The sequence below is a fragment of the Eleginops maclovinus genome, chromosome 4 (genome assembly GCF_036324505.1).
Source record: "Eleginops maclovinus isolate JMC-PN-2008 ecotype Puerto Natales chromosome 4, JC_Emac_rtc_rv5, whole genome shotgun sequence".
In the NCBI taxonomy this organism is placed as follows: domain Eukaryota; kingdom Metazoa; phylum Chordata; class Actinopteri; order Perciformes; family Eleginopidae; genus Eleginops; species Eleginops maclovinus.
In genome coordinates this window covers 32,781,858-32,799,357 of record NC_086352.1, presented here as the reverse complement: position 1 = coordinate 32,799,357, position 17,500 = coordinate 32,781,858, and the positions used below count along the sequence as shown (strand labels likewise).

General features: G+C 41.8%; 1 protein-coding gene across 1 annotated transcript in view; it reads left to right on the top strand.

Annotated features, from left to right (window-relative positions):
* Positions 1–17,500, top strand: part of znf536 (zinc finger protein 536) — a 206,290-nt gene that overhangs the window by 143,806 nt on the left and 44,984 nt on the right. The window contains 3 exon segments of the mRNA XM_063882540.1: positions 5,895–6,053; positions 13,290–14,479; positions 14,481–15,012. Coding sequence (XP_063738610.1) covers positions 5,895–6,053; positions 13,290–14,479; positions 14,481–15,012 — 1,881 coding nt within the window.

Here is a 17,500-nt window from a genome sequence, read left to right as displayed (position 1 = left end):
TTTGGAACACAGTTGCTTTTTCTGGCTCCCCCTCTTTTATTCTTCTCATTCTTTTTGGTCTATAGACCTGGTTGTTGTAATACCTTAGAGACTTCTCAGATCTCTGGTGTACTACCTTAGGAAAAAAAAAGAAAAAACAACCTCAAAAGCATCTGCACTGCAAGAGATCCTTGCATTAGGACTTTCTCAACGCCCATAAATCATGCACCAAATAACTTTAATCTAAAATTTCATTAAGTAGTCCTTGTCAGGTAGTAAAAGGAGGGGGATAATGCAGTAGTGTTTAATGATAATTGGTGTTTGGTTAATAAATTCTGCGAGTTCAGATTACGTTCTAGCAGTGGCTGGAATGCTAGCATCAGCAGTGTAACTAAACCTCAAATTGATTAACTCGCATGAACCAGACGCTCACAAAGATGGCAGTGGTCCAAATCAAAAAAAGAACGAGAGGGGAAGGGGGTGTTAGGAGGTGTGTGTGTGTGTGTGTGTGTGTGTGTGTGTGTGTGTGTGTGTGTGTGTGTGTGTGTGTGTGTGTGTGTGTGTGTGTGTGTGTGTGTATGTGTGTGTGTGTGTGTGTGTGTGTGTGTGTGTGTGAGAGAAAGAGAAAGAGAGAGAGTGAGAGATATAGAGAGAGAGCAAGCGAGCATCAGGCCGGATGGTGTTGTGTTGCTCTGGTGTAAGAAAATCAAGTCCCCCCGGGCGCATTTTTAAAAGCCTAATGCCTTTCAAATGATGTCATCACATTTTACTCTTTTTCTCTCTCTCCCCCCCCCTCCCTCTCTACCTCTCACCCAATCTCTCTTAATATCTTTCCCCTTTTCAAACTGTTTCCGTCAATCAGCACCCCCCCCTTCCTACCCCCAATCAGTTATTTGGCTACGGGGAGAGGCTGTCGGGCTTCCGCGGGAGTCACGTGATGCATTAGAATAATGGCCGAGCAAGAAGCAAAACATCTTGTGTTTTTATGACTGATGTGCTTCCCCCCCATACCCCCCCTCCTTTAGTTTTATTTCCTGAAAGTGATATCATACTAATCAAAACCACAGAACGTTTAGAGTGCAAAGTGTGATTGAAAGAAGACCATTAAGGAACTGGCATCCCCCCCCCCACTACCCCCCACCAACCCGCAACCTCGACACCATATACACACAATCATTGCTGTTTATTTTTGCTTTTGTTGATTCTTTTTTCTTCGTTAATGGAAACTGGGTGTGGTCCCTGTAAAGTCGGTACGACTATCCCAGGGGGGCCCACAAGATCTTATAGATGAACTCACCCACACACAGGGCATAGATCCTTATCAATTTATATATTTGTCAGTCAGCAGTGGAGTCTGCCCTGGTGGCGTATCCCCCCGTGGTGGCGATGCATTGGTCGCTAGATCCCGGTGACGTGCTGTCGAAAAGGAGTGAGGTGTCTTGCACACACACACGCACGAACGCACACACACACGCACGCACACACACACACACACACACACACACACACACACACACACACACACACACACACACACACACACACACACACAGTTGCACTCTCGCACACAGTTAGTCAGAGGGGAGTGTGAGTGCAGCAGACAGCAGGCAGAGTGACTGATACTCAGCCTGCCTCCCAGATGGCCTGCTCAACTCTGCTCCAATCTGATCTCGGAGCCTTTGTTCTGGCATGTTCCATTACGCCGCCGTGACACCAGTAAAGGCAGAGGGGAGAGGAGCTGGTCTCAGATCAGATACAGCTGAATTATACATGTATTTCTCTTCTTTTTTTTTTCCTTCTCTGTGATATTCTTGTACTAGCACAGTCGCGTTTTTCATGTTTGTTCCTGGGGTAAAGGCGAGTGACGGGTTCATAGACGACACATTATTGAATGAGCTTGATAGGAGAATTTAGGGAAAAGGAGGTAGTAGTGGCTTGAATCCTTTATTAAACTCTTAGGCCTTGGCTTTATGCTAGGAAAAAAAATAATAACAGGAAAAGCTCCTCAGCTACAAGCCCTATATGCATATGTTGGTCTCATTTTTAAGGTAACAAGGAATTTATAGCCATTGTAAGCAAGATCCTATGGATAATGATGCATCTGAATGTAGACAAATCCTTTAGTGGTTTTATTCCTCGTATGAATTGTGTTCTTTTGTGGGGATTATTTGCTGGTTTGGCTGAAATAAAACATGTCAACTCAGCAGAGGCCTTTCATGAGAAGGGATGCATTGTCTTGTAAATACTCATCTTTTATCAAATATCAAATAATTGTAGACATTGTTTTCCGCCTAAGATAGAATTTTGAATCTGACACAGTTACAGGAAAACTGGAAGATCTGTGTCCTTGTACTATACATTTATATAAATATGTTTACATGAAATGAATCCTTAAGTTAAGGCTTTTATACTTTGTTAGGCCATTTAATGGGTAAGAAGCATTACTACCAATGTTGTATTATCTTTATATAAATATTTATTTTGGCGGTCCTTGGGTTACGGTTAGAGTTATATTCAAAGATTCTGACCATAAAATGTCAAGTCTTCCTAATAGCATAATAGTGTGTGCAAAGTGAAAGTGTAACAGTAGCTGGCCTTTACAGCCGCATATATAAAACGCCACAGGCTCACCTGTGACAATCACTTTAACGTTGCGTCTCCAACGGTGAATCTTCTTTGCATAAAAAAGACGGAAGATGTGGAAGGGAAATCAATACTCGCCGGATAGTTACGGCTGGGTGTCAACAAGCGATTGAGAGTCTCACACACCCAGCTGTGAACGCTGATGCCTAATATACGGGGTGACCTTCAAAATGTCATAAATGTGTTGTGCAATAAAGTGTCAATATTTGTGGTTATATGGAGCAGTATGACTTTTACAGTAATTGGAACAGTCGCATTAAAAGCGACGGATCAGTCAACTGATTAAAGACGAGCATGCTGGACACCCGGGGAATGACGCGGATTGTCACATCCGTGCTTACACACTCGCGTGAAACACACCACAAAGTTCTGTTTTACCTTTCTTTGTTGTGTGTGTGTGGGAACGTGTGAAGCCCATTTATTATTGAAGGGCTGTTATATGCCAGGAGAGCACACTCTCCTCCTCTCAGTAATGTGTCTTCCTCTTACAGGAGCACTATTAACCCTGACACACAAGGACGTATCTGTGTATAAATGTGTGTGACAGAGAGAGACTGTGTGAGTGTGTGTGTGTGTGTGTGTGTGTGTGTGTGTGTGTGTGTGTGTGTGTGTGTGTGTGTGTCTGTCTGTGTGTGTTTTGGGGAGTGTGGTCTGGTGTTTGTCCTGCTTCTAATCTGTGTTTTGGATTTTTTAATTTTAGCCCCATCTGGGGTGGGCAGGTGGGCTTCTGTCTGTTACACGATCTGGGGAGTCTTTGCCAAAAGGGGATCTGTACAGTAGACCGCTCAAAATATGTTTATGAGGAGGCAACTATGGCTACAGTATGGTGCCGTCCTGGGCCAAGCACTCTGGGAATTGTAGTGGCTTTTATTTATTTATTTTCTGTCAACGGGCTGTTTTTTTTAAATCCGGACAAATTAAAATGCAAAAGAACAAAAGGGGGGATGCAGTTTATGTGTTCATACAGTACTGACATAAGCAGGGATTATGGAAGATTATTGTCCTTTTAAATGTACTTGTACAATGGTTTTATCGAGATTTAAATATGTTTCAATTTATGAAAAAAAACATTTAGATTGAGGCATCGATACTTTTTGGGACATTGAATGGGTAAGAAGCAACACTGCCAATCCTATAATATCTCAATTAAGTATATTTTGTTCAGCTTTTAGCACCTTAAATTATGCAATTAGAAATTATGCATGTAAAACTTTCCATATGGCATAATAGTGTGTAAAATTCAAAGTGCTAAAGAAGCTGGGCTTTACAGGCATGCATATAGAATGGAAAAACAAATATATTTACATCTTTTATCATAATATAGTTTCACTTGATATTATAAACAAAATGTGTCTAAAGCAAATCACGAAGGTCAAGTGTTACTTTTTATGAAGTTAACAATCTCCCATTTTCACAACCCAACCTTTTGTTTACTTTTCATTTTAGTAACTTTATTGGTGCCCTCAGTCCCTATCCATACACAAGTAGACGTACAATCTGTAAAGAACTTTCTTTTTCCACTCCTCTATTTCCACTCTCCCTGTGTAATGTCACATATTGTTTAAAAAGCAAGTTAATATAAAAACGCAATCCACAGTTTAACATCTGCTTCCCCAACCTAACTGTCTCTCGGCCTCTTTCGCCTCGCTGGTACATAAAAATTAAAACGGCACTGTTGCCAGGCCAAAGTAGAAGCAGCTGGTATTCAGTATCTGCGTATTGTCACAGACTTACATTACGGTTGCCTTTCAGTTTCACTTGTGATAAATAGCCCTCAGCCTGATAGCAGCACCGCTGAATGGAGTTGTGTGTTTAGTGTCAGCGTGTACGAGGACTTGCTGACTTGGGTCTTTCCATTCTGTAAACCTTATTTGACTCCCCAACAGAGGAGGGGTTGGAATGGGTTGGGAAGCGCCAGAAAAATAAAAGATTAGGCTAATGTCAAAAAATGCTCCTTATTGTGCGCCGTGGTCGCCTAAGTGGGTTGCTCGATTTTTGATTCTTTTTCTTGCTCCCTCCCCTCCAGACAAACCACATCATGTGACAGATTAAAAAATAAATAACATTTTTAACTGTATTTGTTCCTCTTTTGGTCATATATTGACATGCTTCCTTTTTTTTAGGCTACAGAATCCGAATGTCTTTCTTTTCTGTAACCTCAACAAAGCGAACATTTGCTCAAGACCGCAAAGTTTGCGAATCTCGTAGCAGTACACATTTTAGATAAATAAATGATGTGGCAAGAAAAAACTAAACCCGAAATAAGAAAAGAAAAATATTTTCACATGAATTTCCTATGAAATCTGTGGAGACAGTTGCATGCCGTTGAACCCTCGGCACAGTGACGCCCATCAAATGCTATCGGAACTAGTACAGATATTTTTAATTCAACAGCTTCAAGATACACGACATATCAAGCATCTGTTGTGTGTTCTCTTTTGTTTCTTTGAGGTTTCATTTTTTTCTTTTTTTACTTAACTGTGTTGCTTAGACCTTTAAATTCCATGACTGTCAGCACATCACAAGCTCTTAACCATCCGTACAACAGGGCTAGTGTGTACAATCCGACAGTGACACCCTCACCTCGGTTTGTGCTGCTGTCAACACATTCCCAGGTTGTCGTCACTCATCTTTAGATTCATATTCGGGGAAGGTGATTGTGTTGATAACAGACTGCTGTTGCACTAAACTGTGCATCATCGTTTTTTGGCGCACGCGGAGGAAGTAGTGGAGGGCGGGGTCAGAGCCGTTATCACCCTATCATATCTCTGACAGCTACCTGTCAAAATCAGGTCGCGGGGAAGAGATGCGAGGAGATCCTGCGATGCTGACATAGCCAAATCTATCCCTTTTTCTTTTTTTTTCTGTCTTATTTTGCATTGTTCATTTTCACTGCCATCCAGCATATGCTTAATACGAACGATGATGATAGCAAGGATAAAAAAAAAGAAAAGAAAACAGGAGGAGAAAGGGAAAGGCGCTGGTGTTGAGGGTGTGTGTTCTGGGGGGGTGTATCTCAGGACTTTCTAAAGAAAAGCTTATGAACTGTCAGCGTTCTGTCAGGGAGGAAAATAGCACGGCCTGTTGGATGACTTTGTGTGGTGTTCGCACATTTGAAAAATGTAGGGACAATGACTGACAGACAGAGGAGAAAGAATGAAAAAAAAAAAAGACGTGTTGTGTTATGATGTGTGGTGGGCTGGTTTGAAGTGGCACTCAACACACCTTCCATTTGTCTCTCCCCCCTTGTCTTGTCTCTGTGTGTGCTCCAGATGTTGGGGAGGACTTGGGGAAGGCGGCGGGGAGCGTTCAGCCGTCTCTGTCCCAGCATCGCGAGCGAAGCGTGGCCTCGTCCTCTAAGGATTGCCCCTACTGCGGAAAGTCCTTCCGCACCTCCCACCACCTCAAGGTCCATCTGCGGATACATACAGGTCAGTACGTCCACTAACCCTAGCAAACTGCTGCTACAGAGTGCTTTTCTCTATCAATTAAACATTTATTGTTCCTCATGCAAAATGTACTTCACTAGATGCACTGACATTACTTCTGGGGTTAGACTGACATATTGGTTTATGAGTATTGGCCTAGTCAAATATTGGTTTCATATGATTGATATGATGCAGATGAAGTGATTGGGTATTGGTTTTGTAATTGATACTGAATTAGTTGCCCTTAATCTTTATTTGTTTAATGCCAGACCAAAAAGTAATACATTCAGATTTTTAGACTTGCCATTAGAAACTACCTCTAGTTAAATTAAGTGTACATATGGTCACACTCTCCAAACCCTACTGCAGTACCCTGAAAATAACCGGAACTTTGAAAAACCCAGGAATCCTAGTTCATCAGTTACTGTGATTCTCACCTAAATCATAATCCTGTTTAGATGTAATCCTAGAAATATTATTCCGTGTGGTCTTATCAGATGTTTGATTGCAATGCATTTATTCACAATGACATAAAGACAAATAAACAAAACTGTTCGCGAGGGGGAATAAGTCTTTCCTAACAGTGTCCCTCATTGAGGCTTAAGGCCGTTATTATTCCGTTTTTTCGTGCTCATTTCATTGAGCTCTAATTATCACAACAAGGGTTCAGTGTCCTCCAATGACATCACTTGGAGGGCAATTTCACACTCGCTAACTCTCAATAACTTTCGAGCCAAAACAAAGCCGGCCTGTCCACAGTTTAGGGATATGCGTGAGATGATGTGCCTAATAGATTAAGCTTTATTTTGCAGCCAAGCGGCCTAACCCTCTGAGCTGTGTATTTCCTGCCTTACATCTCACCAACCACGGCTCAGGCGCTTCTGTGATAACCTGTCCGCCGGTGGTTGCTTCGAGGTTAAGGCTAAAGTCAGAGTAATGATGTGGACTGTGGACAGTAGCCAGAGTTTCTAAGCCTCTGCAAGGTACAAACGCCCCAATGACTATCCAGGTTAAAGTCACAAATAGATCCATGCACAGGTCACCTTAAAACAAGGACGTCTGATTCTGGCCGGTGGGCCTGGGCTTTCAAGTTTAATACTGTAATGTGATTCACAGGGAGATAGTGTGCCTTGCCATCTGCTCAAAAACAGTAATCATATCATTATTTTTTATCTTTAAACCTATGAAAAATATGTGTTCTTTTCCTGAAAAAACATTAACACAAAGAAAACATATTCAAACACGTAGGAGTAATTTCTATGTCTCTAAGTCAATGATTAGTACCCCTAAAGTCCTGAAATGTTCTTAACTAGCTTAGTCCTACTGTCTTGACCTTTTTTTCTAGGTTTACACTTCAGAACGTAGTAATCCTTGAGTGCCAGTATAGAAGCTGAGGCTAAAACGCTGAAAAAAATCAATGCTTACTTTTCTTCTCTTTCTCTGTCTCGCTTCCTTTTTTTTCTTTTTTCTCCCTCCTCCTTGCACTTAAGAGTCAGAATAAAAGACCACCCATACTCTACCCCCCCCCCCCCTTTTTTTGCTTTTACTTAAGAAGTGGTGCGGACTTCAGATCTAAAGCGGAATTAAGAGGCAATGCTTTAAGCGCGCTAACACGTCCGGTGTAACATTATTGGGATCCCTGTGTTAAATAGCACGTCCAGGTCCGAGCCAAGCCATCCCAGGCTACTGTAGAGTAGCCGGGGATAGTGGTGGTTTTCCCGGGGCATCTGTTATCTGGTGGTGAGAGAGCTGAGTTATGTCTGCTTTGAGTAGTACAGTAAGGACACCCATGAGGGCCATATATTTTCATGGAGGAAGCGGAGACCTATAGGCCTAGCTAACTCGTTTTGCAAAACACACACAGACAAGTACGTCCATCTTATTCCATCCACAAAGTATATTCTATGCATTCATATTTCGGGATTTCAATAGAATAAAAGGCTTTTTGTGGAGGTACAAAAGTAAGAATAGTGATTAAGGATGTTTTTCTTGTGGAATGGAATGTATCTCTGGTGGTGGGCCTATCTAAGCACAGCTTTAGTATAGTCTTGATGCGTCCACAACATCTGGCCTTTAAATCATTACCTAACCTAATCATTTAACACAACATGCCTTTAGCAGTGGTTAAAGATCCTCTCTGTGCTCTGGCGACAACACGGAGAAATTTACAAATGACAGCGAAGCTCCCACCCTTCATCCTAATGCAACGTGAGTGACACAATGGAGTTGCTTACGGAGACGGTGGAGTCCGCATTGTGCCACACGACGCACAGATTAATGAGCGGCTAACGCTGGCTTGAAAGGAATTAAGTGAATTTGAATTTCTCCAAAAGTTAAAGAGCTAATGTTACAGTATTAATTTCCTCTTGAACAGTGAGTGGGAAAATATCCATTAGGAAAATTAACCACAGTTTTCTAGGTAGCTAACATTGTGCAGGCTGTGGCGCTACAGTGTGGGGCCACAGCTAATGAACACACTGCAGAGGGTGATATTTCATTATACAAATTAATGCTCACATTTTAATGGGAAAGTCACATAATGAATCTAGGCTTCAGTGACAGCAATTAGAGGCCCAGATTGTCCCCTTCTGGACAAGGCACTATTTAGCAGTAAGCAGCTGTGTGTAAAAAATAAAAAGGTCCTCGCTCTTGACAATAGCCACACATAACTTCAGGCAGGGCCGCATAACCAATAAGAGTCCCTGTTCACCTTTAAATGAGGAGAAGGGAGAGACAGAGCGGGAGGGAGGAAGAAAAGAGGGGAGGCAAGACTAGCCCATGTCACTTAACCTTAACCTAACCTTGTAATCAGGATGAATCAAGAGGGACCTGTGATCTCCTTCTCCATTCCTCTCACCACTTTCTCCCTTTTTATCCTATAAAAGTTGTTCCCTGCTGATGCCTTTTTTTCTAAGTGGTATTTTTTCCTATCCCTACCATATTGTTTATTGAATACAATGACACAGCTAGATTTAAATTAATATTTGACATTCTGTGTGCATTTCAAAGCATGCATCTGCATGCATACACAATACAGCGTGCAGTATTTATAGATTGATTCCCCCCTCGATAGCAATTGAACTGTACTCCTGGAATTTTAGATGGATAAATTTACTCCTAACTTCTTACATAAAGGATATAACAATAGCAGCAATACATACAGTATATATTTAATTCAAATCCCATGAAAAGACCCAGACCAAAAATTAATTTATCCTCATAACCAATTAGTCAAACCTGATTATGCTCCATGGTTATCCAATAAATACAGACACTGTTCCTAGAATGGTTTTGTATAATATGTTTTGACGACTTATTACTTTTTTTTGTGTGCTTTCACTTATTTATTTCAAGCAATATATGTCAATTTCCACTTTTAACATGGAGGCAATCTGTTTTTTTTAAGGGGCCCTGTTATGCTTTTGGGGGTTTTAGTGCATGTAAAAGGTCTGCAAAGGCTACAATCCCTGTCTTCCCAATAGAGGGAGTTTCGAGTGACTTCGCTATGTAACGCCTGTTTCTATTGGCTAGCACTCTAACATATGGTACTTGATAGGCTAAAGGGTGGGACATCTCGAAGCAGTTGACCGATCACAACAGAGCCAGCCAGATAACCAATCAAAGCAGACTAGGCTCTGTTTTCATTAAATGCATTAAAGCATGGAGACATGTCACAGTAAGGCATAAAACCCAAATATTAAACTTGAAATTAAGCATAATAGGGCCCCTTTAAACATTATTCGCTAAGGAAACACATTGGTTACTGTGTAAGCAACAAAACCCCTTGATTAAGTAAAGTTAAATCAACGTCAAGCAATAGACATTTATTAATCCGCAGCTGAAAATAGTCCCCATCAAACAAATGATTCCCTCCACATACATCCATATTCATCCAAAGTTACTGAGTGTATATTTTGTTCATCTATGGTGTCACTTTGTCCCCGAAGCAATTGAACTGTTAACCCTGACAGCATTCTAAATTCGCCACAAACCACTAACTAAAGCAGATATACTTGAAACAGATGTATAACAGCTTCTATCCATTATTCAGTCTTTCAAACATCCCATTGGTGTTTTTTTCCCCCTCTTGCAGCCAAATGGAAATTCATCTTCCAGTATGTCATATCTATTAAGCCATTTTAATTGCCCCTCTGTACAGGTTGGGGTATTTATCTTTACTTGTTTCTATGGCGCTGTCACAATTCACACAAAGCCAGATGAAATCAGTACATGCCACATGAAGTGTAAACACACTATGGAAGGGCAGATCCCGGGGCAGCAATCATCAGGAGCATGATTTACAGCCACCAAGATGTCACTTAGATGTTTATGAACTCAAGTAAAATAACAACAAAAGCAGCAGTGATGTATTTTTATATATTTTTGGCAGGAACAAAATGTCCAAATTAGTTTACCGAAGCAAAGACAGACAACAGCGAAAAGTTTACAGTTCTATTTTTAACTCCCGGGTTGCAATTTTCTGGTTTTGTGGCGGCAGTGATCTGTCATGTGGCTGGGAGGTTGTGCTGTTTGCGCTGATATCAATTAAAAGTGGATTAACGGGTACATAATGACCTTTAGCAGTAAATTGTGTGTAATGTTGCAAGGCAGGATACAGTATATTCCCCAGATGTCACACCAGGCCCCTGACGTATGATGGAGCAGATGTCTTAGCCAGTCCAAATGGCCCTCTAAGACACAAACACACACATACACACACACACACACACACACACACACACACACACACACACACACACACACACACACACACACACACACACACACACACATGCACACACATACACAAAGGCGCAGGCCGACAAGCATGCATAAACATTCCAAATGGTGAACACACACACACACACACACACACACACACACACACACACACACACACACACATACACGTAGATGCAGAAAATGCACTTGTCGTCTGTCTCACTCGCTCCAGATATATTTAAATGCTTAATTTTAATGAAAAACAGGAATCAACTGATAGCTTTCTCATGGCGTTTGTATTTATATTTTCAGTTTGCCATACCCGTTTAACATCAAAATAGTATCAAACACACAATATTCTGTGCTTTTCATTCTCATTTTAGATATTTAGATGGTACATTAATCTTTATTTCCCCCCATGAACATTAACAACCTCTTATAAGGAAAGAAAAGACAGAAGAGAAAAAAAAAAGATCAGATCAGTCTAATTTCTGTCTAATTTGGCTCCTAGAATATCATTTTGTCCAGTTAGAGGAATTGAGAATGATCATTTGCATCAGGGACGTTTCCTTATTGAATCAGCACTGAGCCTCTGTTCGGCAGCTCACAGGAGAAGCACTTATTGGGTTAAAAGCTCATCTCGTATGGTTTATTTTGAATATACTCTATGCTTCATAGCCACTCTAGCGTAGGATAAAAGATATCAGGGCTATCTGACTCTCTGCACGCTCCCTTTCTCTTTTTTTGTCTTCCTCTCCTCAGCCTTTCCACCTTCAATTTTCTTTTGTACACCCTCCTATTCTTCTCTGTGCTGTATCAATATTGTATTGAGTTGGTGTTTGTGGCCCTTTATTTGAGAACTCTGCAGTAGGTCTGCAGATCGCAGTCTTTTTCTGGAATGGTGCCCTCTAAATAATGATAAATTACTTGAGCAGTATGCCATTTGCTAATTATATCCATGATTTACTACACAGCCCGACTTAAATCATTCAAACCAGCCTTGCGTAACAATGCCTTTTTTCCTTTTATAAAATGGTTTCCATGTGTATAATCTAAACAGTTTATAGCCCTATACTGTATATATAGAAATGTGCATACACACAAAACGCCACCTTCATCCCTTTTATTCTTTTTTTCCAGCAAACCCCCTCTCTTTTCACACAGTCACTGTTATCCCTCTAACAGAAATTCCACTCTGGGAACTTTTATATGTATATATTTAAAAAAAAAAAATCCAGTTTAGCATTTTTTCCCCTCTCTGTTCATTGTTTAATGAATCCAAATCTGGCTCAGACTCCAAGCCTATTATAATTGCTAGCAGGATGTGTTCTATTTCAACATAAGTATCATTCCAATGGAAGATCCACTTCTGGCAGAATAATGCCGGTGTTATACCATTATCAAGAATATTCATTAATATGGATGTGCAGCATAAATAAATATATGTAAATGTTACACAACACATTCACCCCTTCTTTACCGTAATGTAAATCTCTTTGATATATTTATCCGGTATTGAATCATATTATTTTTTAACATAGGGCTTTGCTGCAACGAGCATGTGGTTCACATATGTTGCCTTTTTCCTTCTTTTCTTTTTTTTTTTTAAATACTCATTGACTTATTTGTGCAACATAGTGTATCATACATATTTGGTTCCACAGTGTGGTAGTGGTTGGGGAAATGTTATGCCTTGGCTGATTTATGCTTCTCAAGATAAACTGCAAATAGAGAATGTCCCAGAAATTGTACTCTCAGACCTGACAGCGAACAAGGCCGGAACGGAGGCAGGTGACCCCACTGCAGACACACAAGCACACACAAATAGGCCCAGCCGCACCCTCACAAAAAGAGATAGCATCGAGACAGTTTTGTTGTCAGTTGAAAATATTATCTCTTGTAGTGGACTGAAAGCACCATATGGTGACATTTTTTTTATGGTGTTGATGTGAGTAATGGCTCACTTGGCGGGGCTGGATCGAGCTGGATCGACCCATATTCAGATGCCTACTCCACCACCCTATCCCAGTCCAAACACACACACACACACACACACACACACACACACACACACACACACTGGCAGTATGACATGCTTACCAATTGAGTTGATGTCGGTTGAAAAGCATGCGATTGTTGATTCAGTGCAGGATCCTGTTCATTTCCGTTGTTTTGTAGTTTATTTAACTGTGTGCTTTATTGTCTTAACTTTTTTTTCCATCAACCTTTTATTAGGAGTTAGGAATAGCACGTGTTTAGATGCACACTAAAACCAAGGTGATTGCAATATACCCTCTTTTTTTCTAAGTTAATGAAATGCATATCTTTTTTTTTTTTTTAGCTCTGCACATTTGACCTAATTTTCTTTGTTCAGGGAGGTTACATGACCCTAGGGTCCACATTCCCTGCTCCAATAAATAGATTTTGATATCCAGTCAATCTAATAATCAGGTTAATTATTCACTGTTTTCCCGCTCTTTCCCTTTCTGTTTCTCTGTCTCTTTCTTGGCCTCTCAGGAGAGAAACCCTACCGGTGCCCTCATTGCGACTATGCCGGCACCCAGTCTGCCAGTCTGAAGTACCACCTGGAGCGCCACCACCGTGAGCGCCAGAACGGCTCCACCGCCTCGGCCCCATCCTCTTGCCACAACGCTTCTTCTGACCACAAGGAGGATCACGGGAAGGCAACCGGTGGCGGAATCTTTGCCCGACCGGATGTCCTCCGTAATGTCTTCAAGAGCATGCCACCCAACATGGACTTCAGGACAGGTCCATTGCTGCCCCATCAGTGGGCATCGGCTGGCATGATGTCCCCGCACGACCGAGATCGTGAGCGCGGAGACCGCCGTTTTGATTCCTCTGCTGAGAACATGAAGACTGCCGATGGCCAGTCCGCCCTTGTCTCAACAGCGCCAGATAGCTTCTCCGACCTAAGCAGGGCTTACCAAAGCATGATGGGAAACGGAGTTCACTTTCAAGGTTCTCTCCAGGCCTTTATGGACAGCTTCGTCCTCAGCTCCATGAAAAAGGATTTGAAAGACAACCAGAGTCAAGCCCAGCTCCAGGCCCAGCTCTACCATGACAACGGCGAGCCCAAAGCAAAGCGGGTCGTCTCGGCTGACCAGGAAGATAAGGTTGAGGTCAAACAGAAACCAGCATCTGGCAAACCTGGGTCGCAGTATGAACCACTTGATTTGTCTGTGTCAGTCCGGCCTGAGTCTGGATCCGGATCGATCCCCGGCTCTACTACCACCATCCATGATAATGTGGCATGGCATGGCTGCCTCTTCTGTTCCTACTCCACCTCCTCATTGGAGCTCATGGCTCTGCACCTCCAGGCCAACCACCTGGGTAAGGCCCAACAGCAGCGGTCTGAGACAGGCAAGGATCTTCATGGAGAGACTTCTCCCAATACTTCCACCAACACTAAGAATGCTGGTGGTGCCCTTGACAAAGAAGAAGATAGAAATGGAGAGAAAAACCACGGAGGCTGGAACAACCACATGGACCAGCCCTACAACCCCTTCCAGAGTGACTTCTACAGGAGGTTTGGTGGCATGTATGATGGATCCCAGAGGGCCAACCAGGGCCTTCAAGCTTATTTGGGCCCAGCTGAGCAGGGTATTGACCTACCTAGCCAGATCTTTGGAGGAGCACCTTCAGCTGGAGATGACCATATCGTGGAGAGGGGGGACACCGAAGACGATCCTGGTTGGGTCAGATGACGAGTTGGTAAAGGATGGGCGGCGCAGTGCCAGTGACACTCCTTCAACCACCCCTAAAAGACAGCTGCAACAGACTCACTCCGATGAAGAGGAAGAGGAGCGGGGAGTGGCTGAAGAGGAGGAGGAAAGAGATGAGGATGGGCATATGGACATGGAGAGAGAAGAACAAGAAATTCTAAGTTCTGACCACCTCCAGAACCACTCCAAACTGTTTCAAGACAACTCCTCCCTGCCCCCAAGGAGTGGTTTGGCAGCATCTACCATGACACCACTGTCTATGGTTCCCCAATCCAAGAACCAAGCTTTGCCACTGGAGAAACAATGGCAGCAAGGCCTGGCCCTCTTGTCTCCCGGAGGGCCTCCCGGACTCTTGAAAGCTGAGCAGCAGAGCCACCTAGAGCAGCAGATGAACATGCTGTCTGTCCTAAGAGCCTACAGCAATGACAACCTTCCCGCATTCAATGGCCTGGGAGGCGGAGCACCTACAGGGGGCATGAAGAGGCCAGATGCACCTGGTGAGTGTGTTTAACACCTTCTTGCACTGTAACGCACACACAGAAGACACATATATCCACAGACACTTTCACCAAAGTCATGAATACACATGTGTTTTTGGAACACAAATTCAATTTCTGAGCACTGCACACACTAGACAAACACATATTCGTGTTTTTCCCTGACACCCACAAAGGAATCTCAGACACTCACTAAAGGTCTTGAGATTGGCCCTGAAGTGATTTCAGCCTTATTTCAAGCAAGTTTAGAAGCTATCAGACTGCCGACTAGCAACAGATTAATCTTTATTACGCGTTTATATTACTGGAAGTGCAGCGCCTCCCTCCCGCTCCACAGCATGGAGGGAATAACCCTGGATGAGTAAGAGCAGGACCTCAGCTCCCTGTGCCATCTCTTCCACATGTCTTATAACTATCTTAGCTCTCATAAAGCCAGCTCCCAAAAGCCCATTACTTTATAAGACTCGTCGATCTATGACCCTGTGAAAAATGAACTGTCAACTTTCATGATTCTGCTAAGGTTACAGCCGCTCCTTGAGACCCAAGAAGGAAATGCGTTTTCTCTTTTTCTTTTTTTTACAATGCTTTTTCAGTGTTTAGTGCTTGTTTCTAAAGGGCCTTATAGGAGGAAATAAAACCCCAAAATTGCTATTAAGCTTTAAAATACATAATATAGAGATAGAAAATGGACAAAATACAAACATTACTTAGTTCTAACTGTGTAAACTGAGATTTATCAGTGACAAATTCACTTTAAGAATGTTCAGACTTGGCAATTACCCATATTTGAAAAGCAAGCACAATAATAAAGAATGTAATAAATAAAAAGGATACAAACAGTGAGATACAGAATCTTGTATTTAACTGAATTAATGTATAGTATTTACTCATTTGCTGTATCCAATTCATGATCACATTCAATCTAAATGTAATCTCGGAATAATTTACCAACTTGACGTTTTCTTATTTGTCCCACTTTTATCAACTACAATCATATTTTTTTCTTAATTCATGTGGCAATAAAATAATCGCAAAACAGTTTAAGAGCTAATTTCTTCATTCATAAAGGTACATTTGATAGAAGATAATCTATAATAAAACAGTAGTATCCTCTTGAAGCAATGCAGCTACCAATGTTCACCTGACCTTCCCATCTGGCAAAATATTATGCAATGTCATGGAGCAGGGCTCTTTGCATAACTTACTTGGAAATATTTCTAACCATACAAGATTGGTGTATAAATATGTGGATATGTTTCGTTTAATTGAGGAATGTCTTTGTGTTTAATCAGAACGTAATTGAAGACACGCTATGTAATGTGGGCAGTACCCTTTGTAACTAAGGAATGCTTGACCTTTACAGATAAGGACTTACTTGTTGTTAATTTAAAGTCTTCTGATTGTAATTATAATCTACCTATAGGTTTAACCGTGAGTCAGTGTTAACCCTGTGATGGACTGCATGCTGTAAATCAAATGTCAACCCAGTGTTTTTTAGTGTTGATAAGAAAATCACAGTATGTACGACTTGCGCGTTTATTGGCTAGGGCTTACATTGTAGGTGGTAGTCTAAAGAGCGGGATATTCTGAGTGGTTGACCAATCACAACAGAGCTGGCCAGCTAACCAATCAGAGCAGACTGAGCTCTGGTTTCAGACAGAGGGTGTAAAGAGGTGCACAGGCAGTATGAGAAAAATAAATAGCTTTTTGAACATTACAGCTTGGAGACATGTCACAGTAGAGGCACAGAATACAAATATGAACCTGAAAATTAGCAGAATATGTATTATTTTATACCACAATGTTTTATAAACAAGTCTGTTATACACTGAAATGGAAGATTTATGTCCAGTTTCCGATATGTTCAATGATTATTAAATATCAATTTACTGTATCATAGATTATTGAAATGTAAAATCCTCAATTTGTGAAAACTGCGTGCCAATAACTATAGTTGTAAAAAGAATACTTGAATGCAGGAATGCAGTGACCTAAAGCATACAGCAGTATAAACTGAGTAGAATATCCGTTCAGTACTGGGGTAAATTCACTTCTCCCACGCCTGTTGATACTACCCTTCCTTCGACTATCATTACTACTGTGACTGCTGCCAGTTCCAACACACACACTTCAGTTGTTTGACAAAGCTCGGATGAGAAAATAGACCCTTGTGTTTCATAGCAAAACGCACTATTACAGCCCCTCTTTATGTGTCCACTTGTAAACCCCTTGTGTTAGGGGTCACAGACATTCCACTGTTATTCGGTAGGTGGAGAAGGCAGGGGGGGGTGGCAAAGACATCCGCAAAACTCAATTCAGACCTGGCAAAATATGATTATCTGGAGTGGGTTTGCATTAGGTTTGTATGCAAATACGGCATAAATCATTAATATCGAAATTCTCCCTTGAATCTGCGGGAGCTGTTGTAGGGCACGCGCTGCACGTCTGGAGTGGCCGTCTCTTCATTAGTACACCCAGAGGAGGGGGC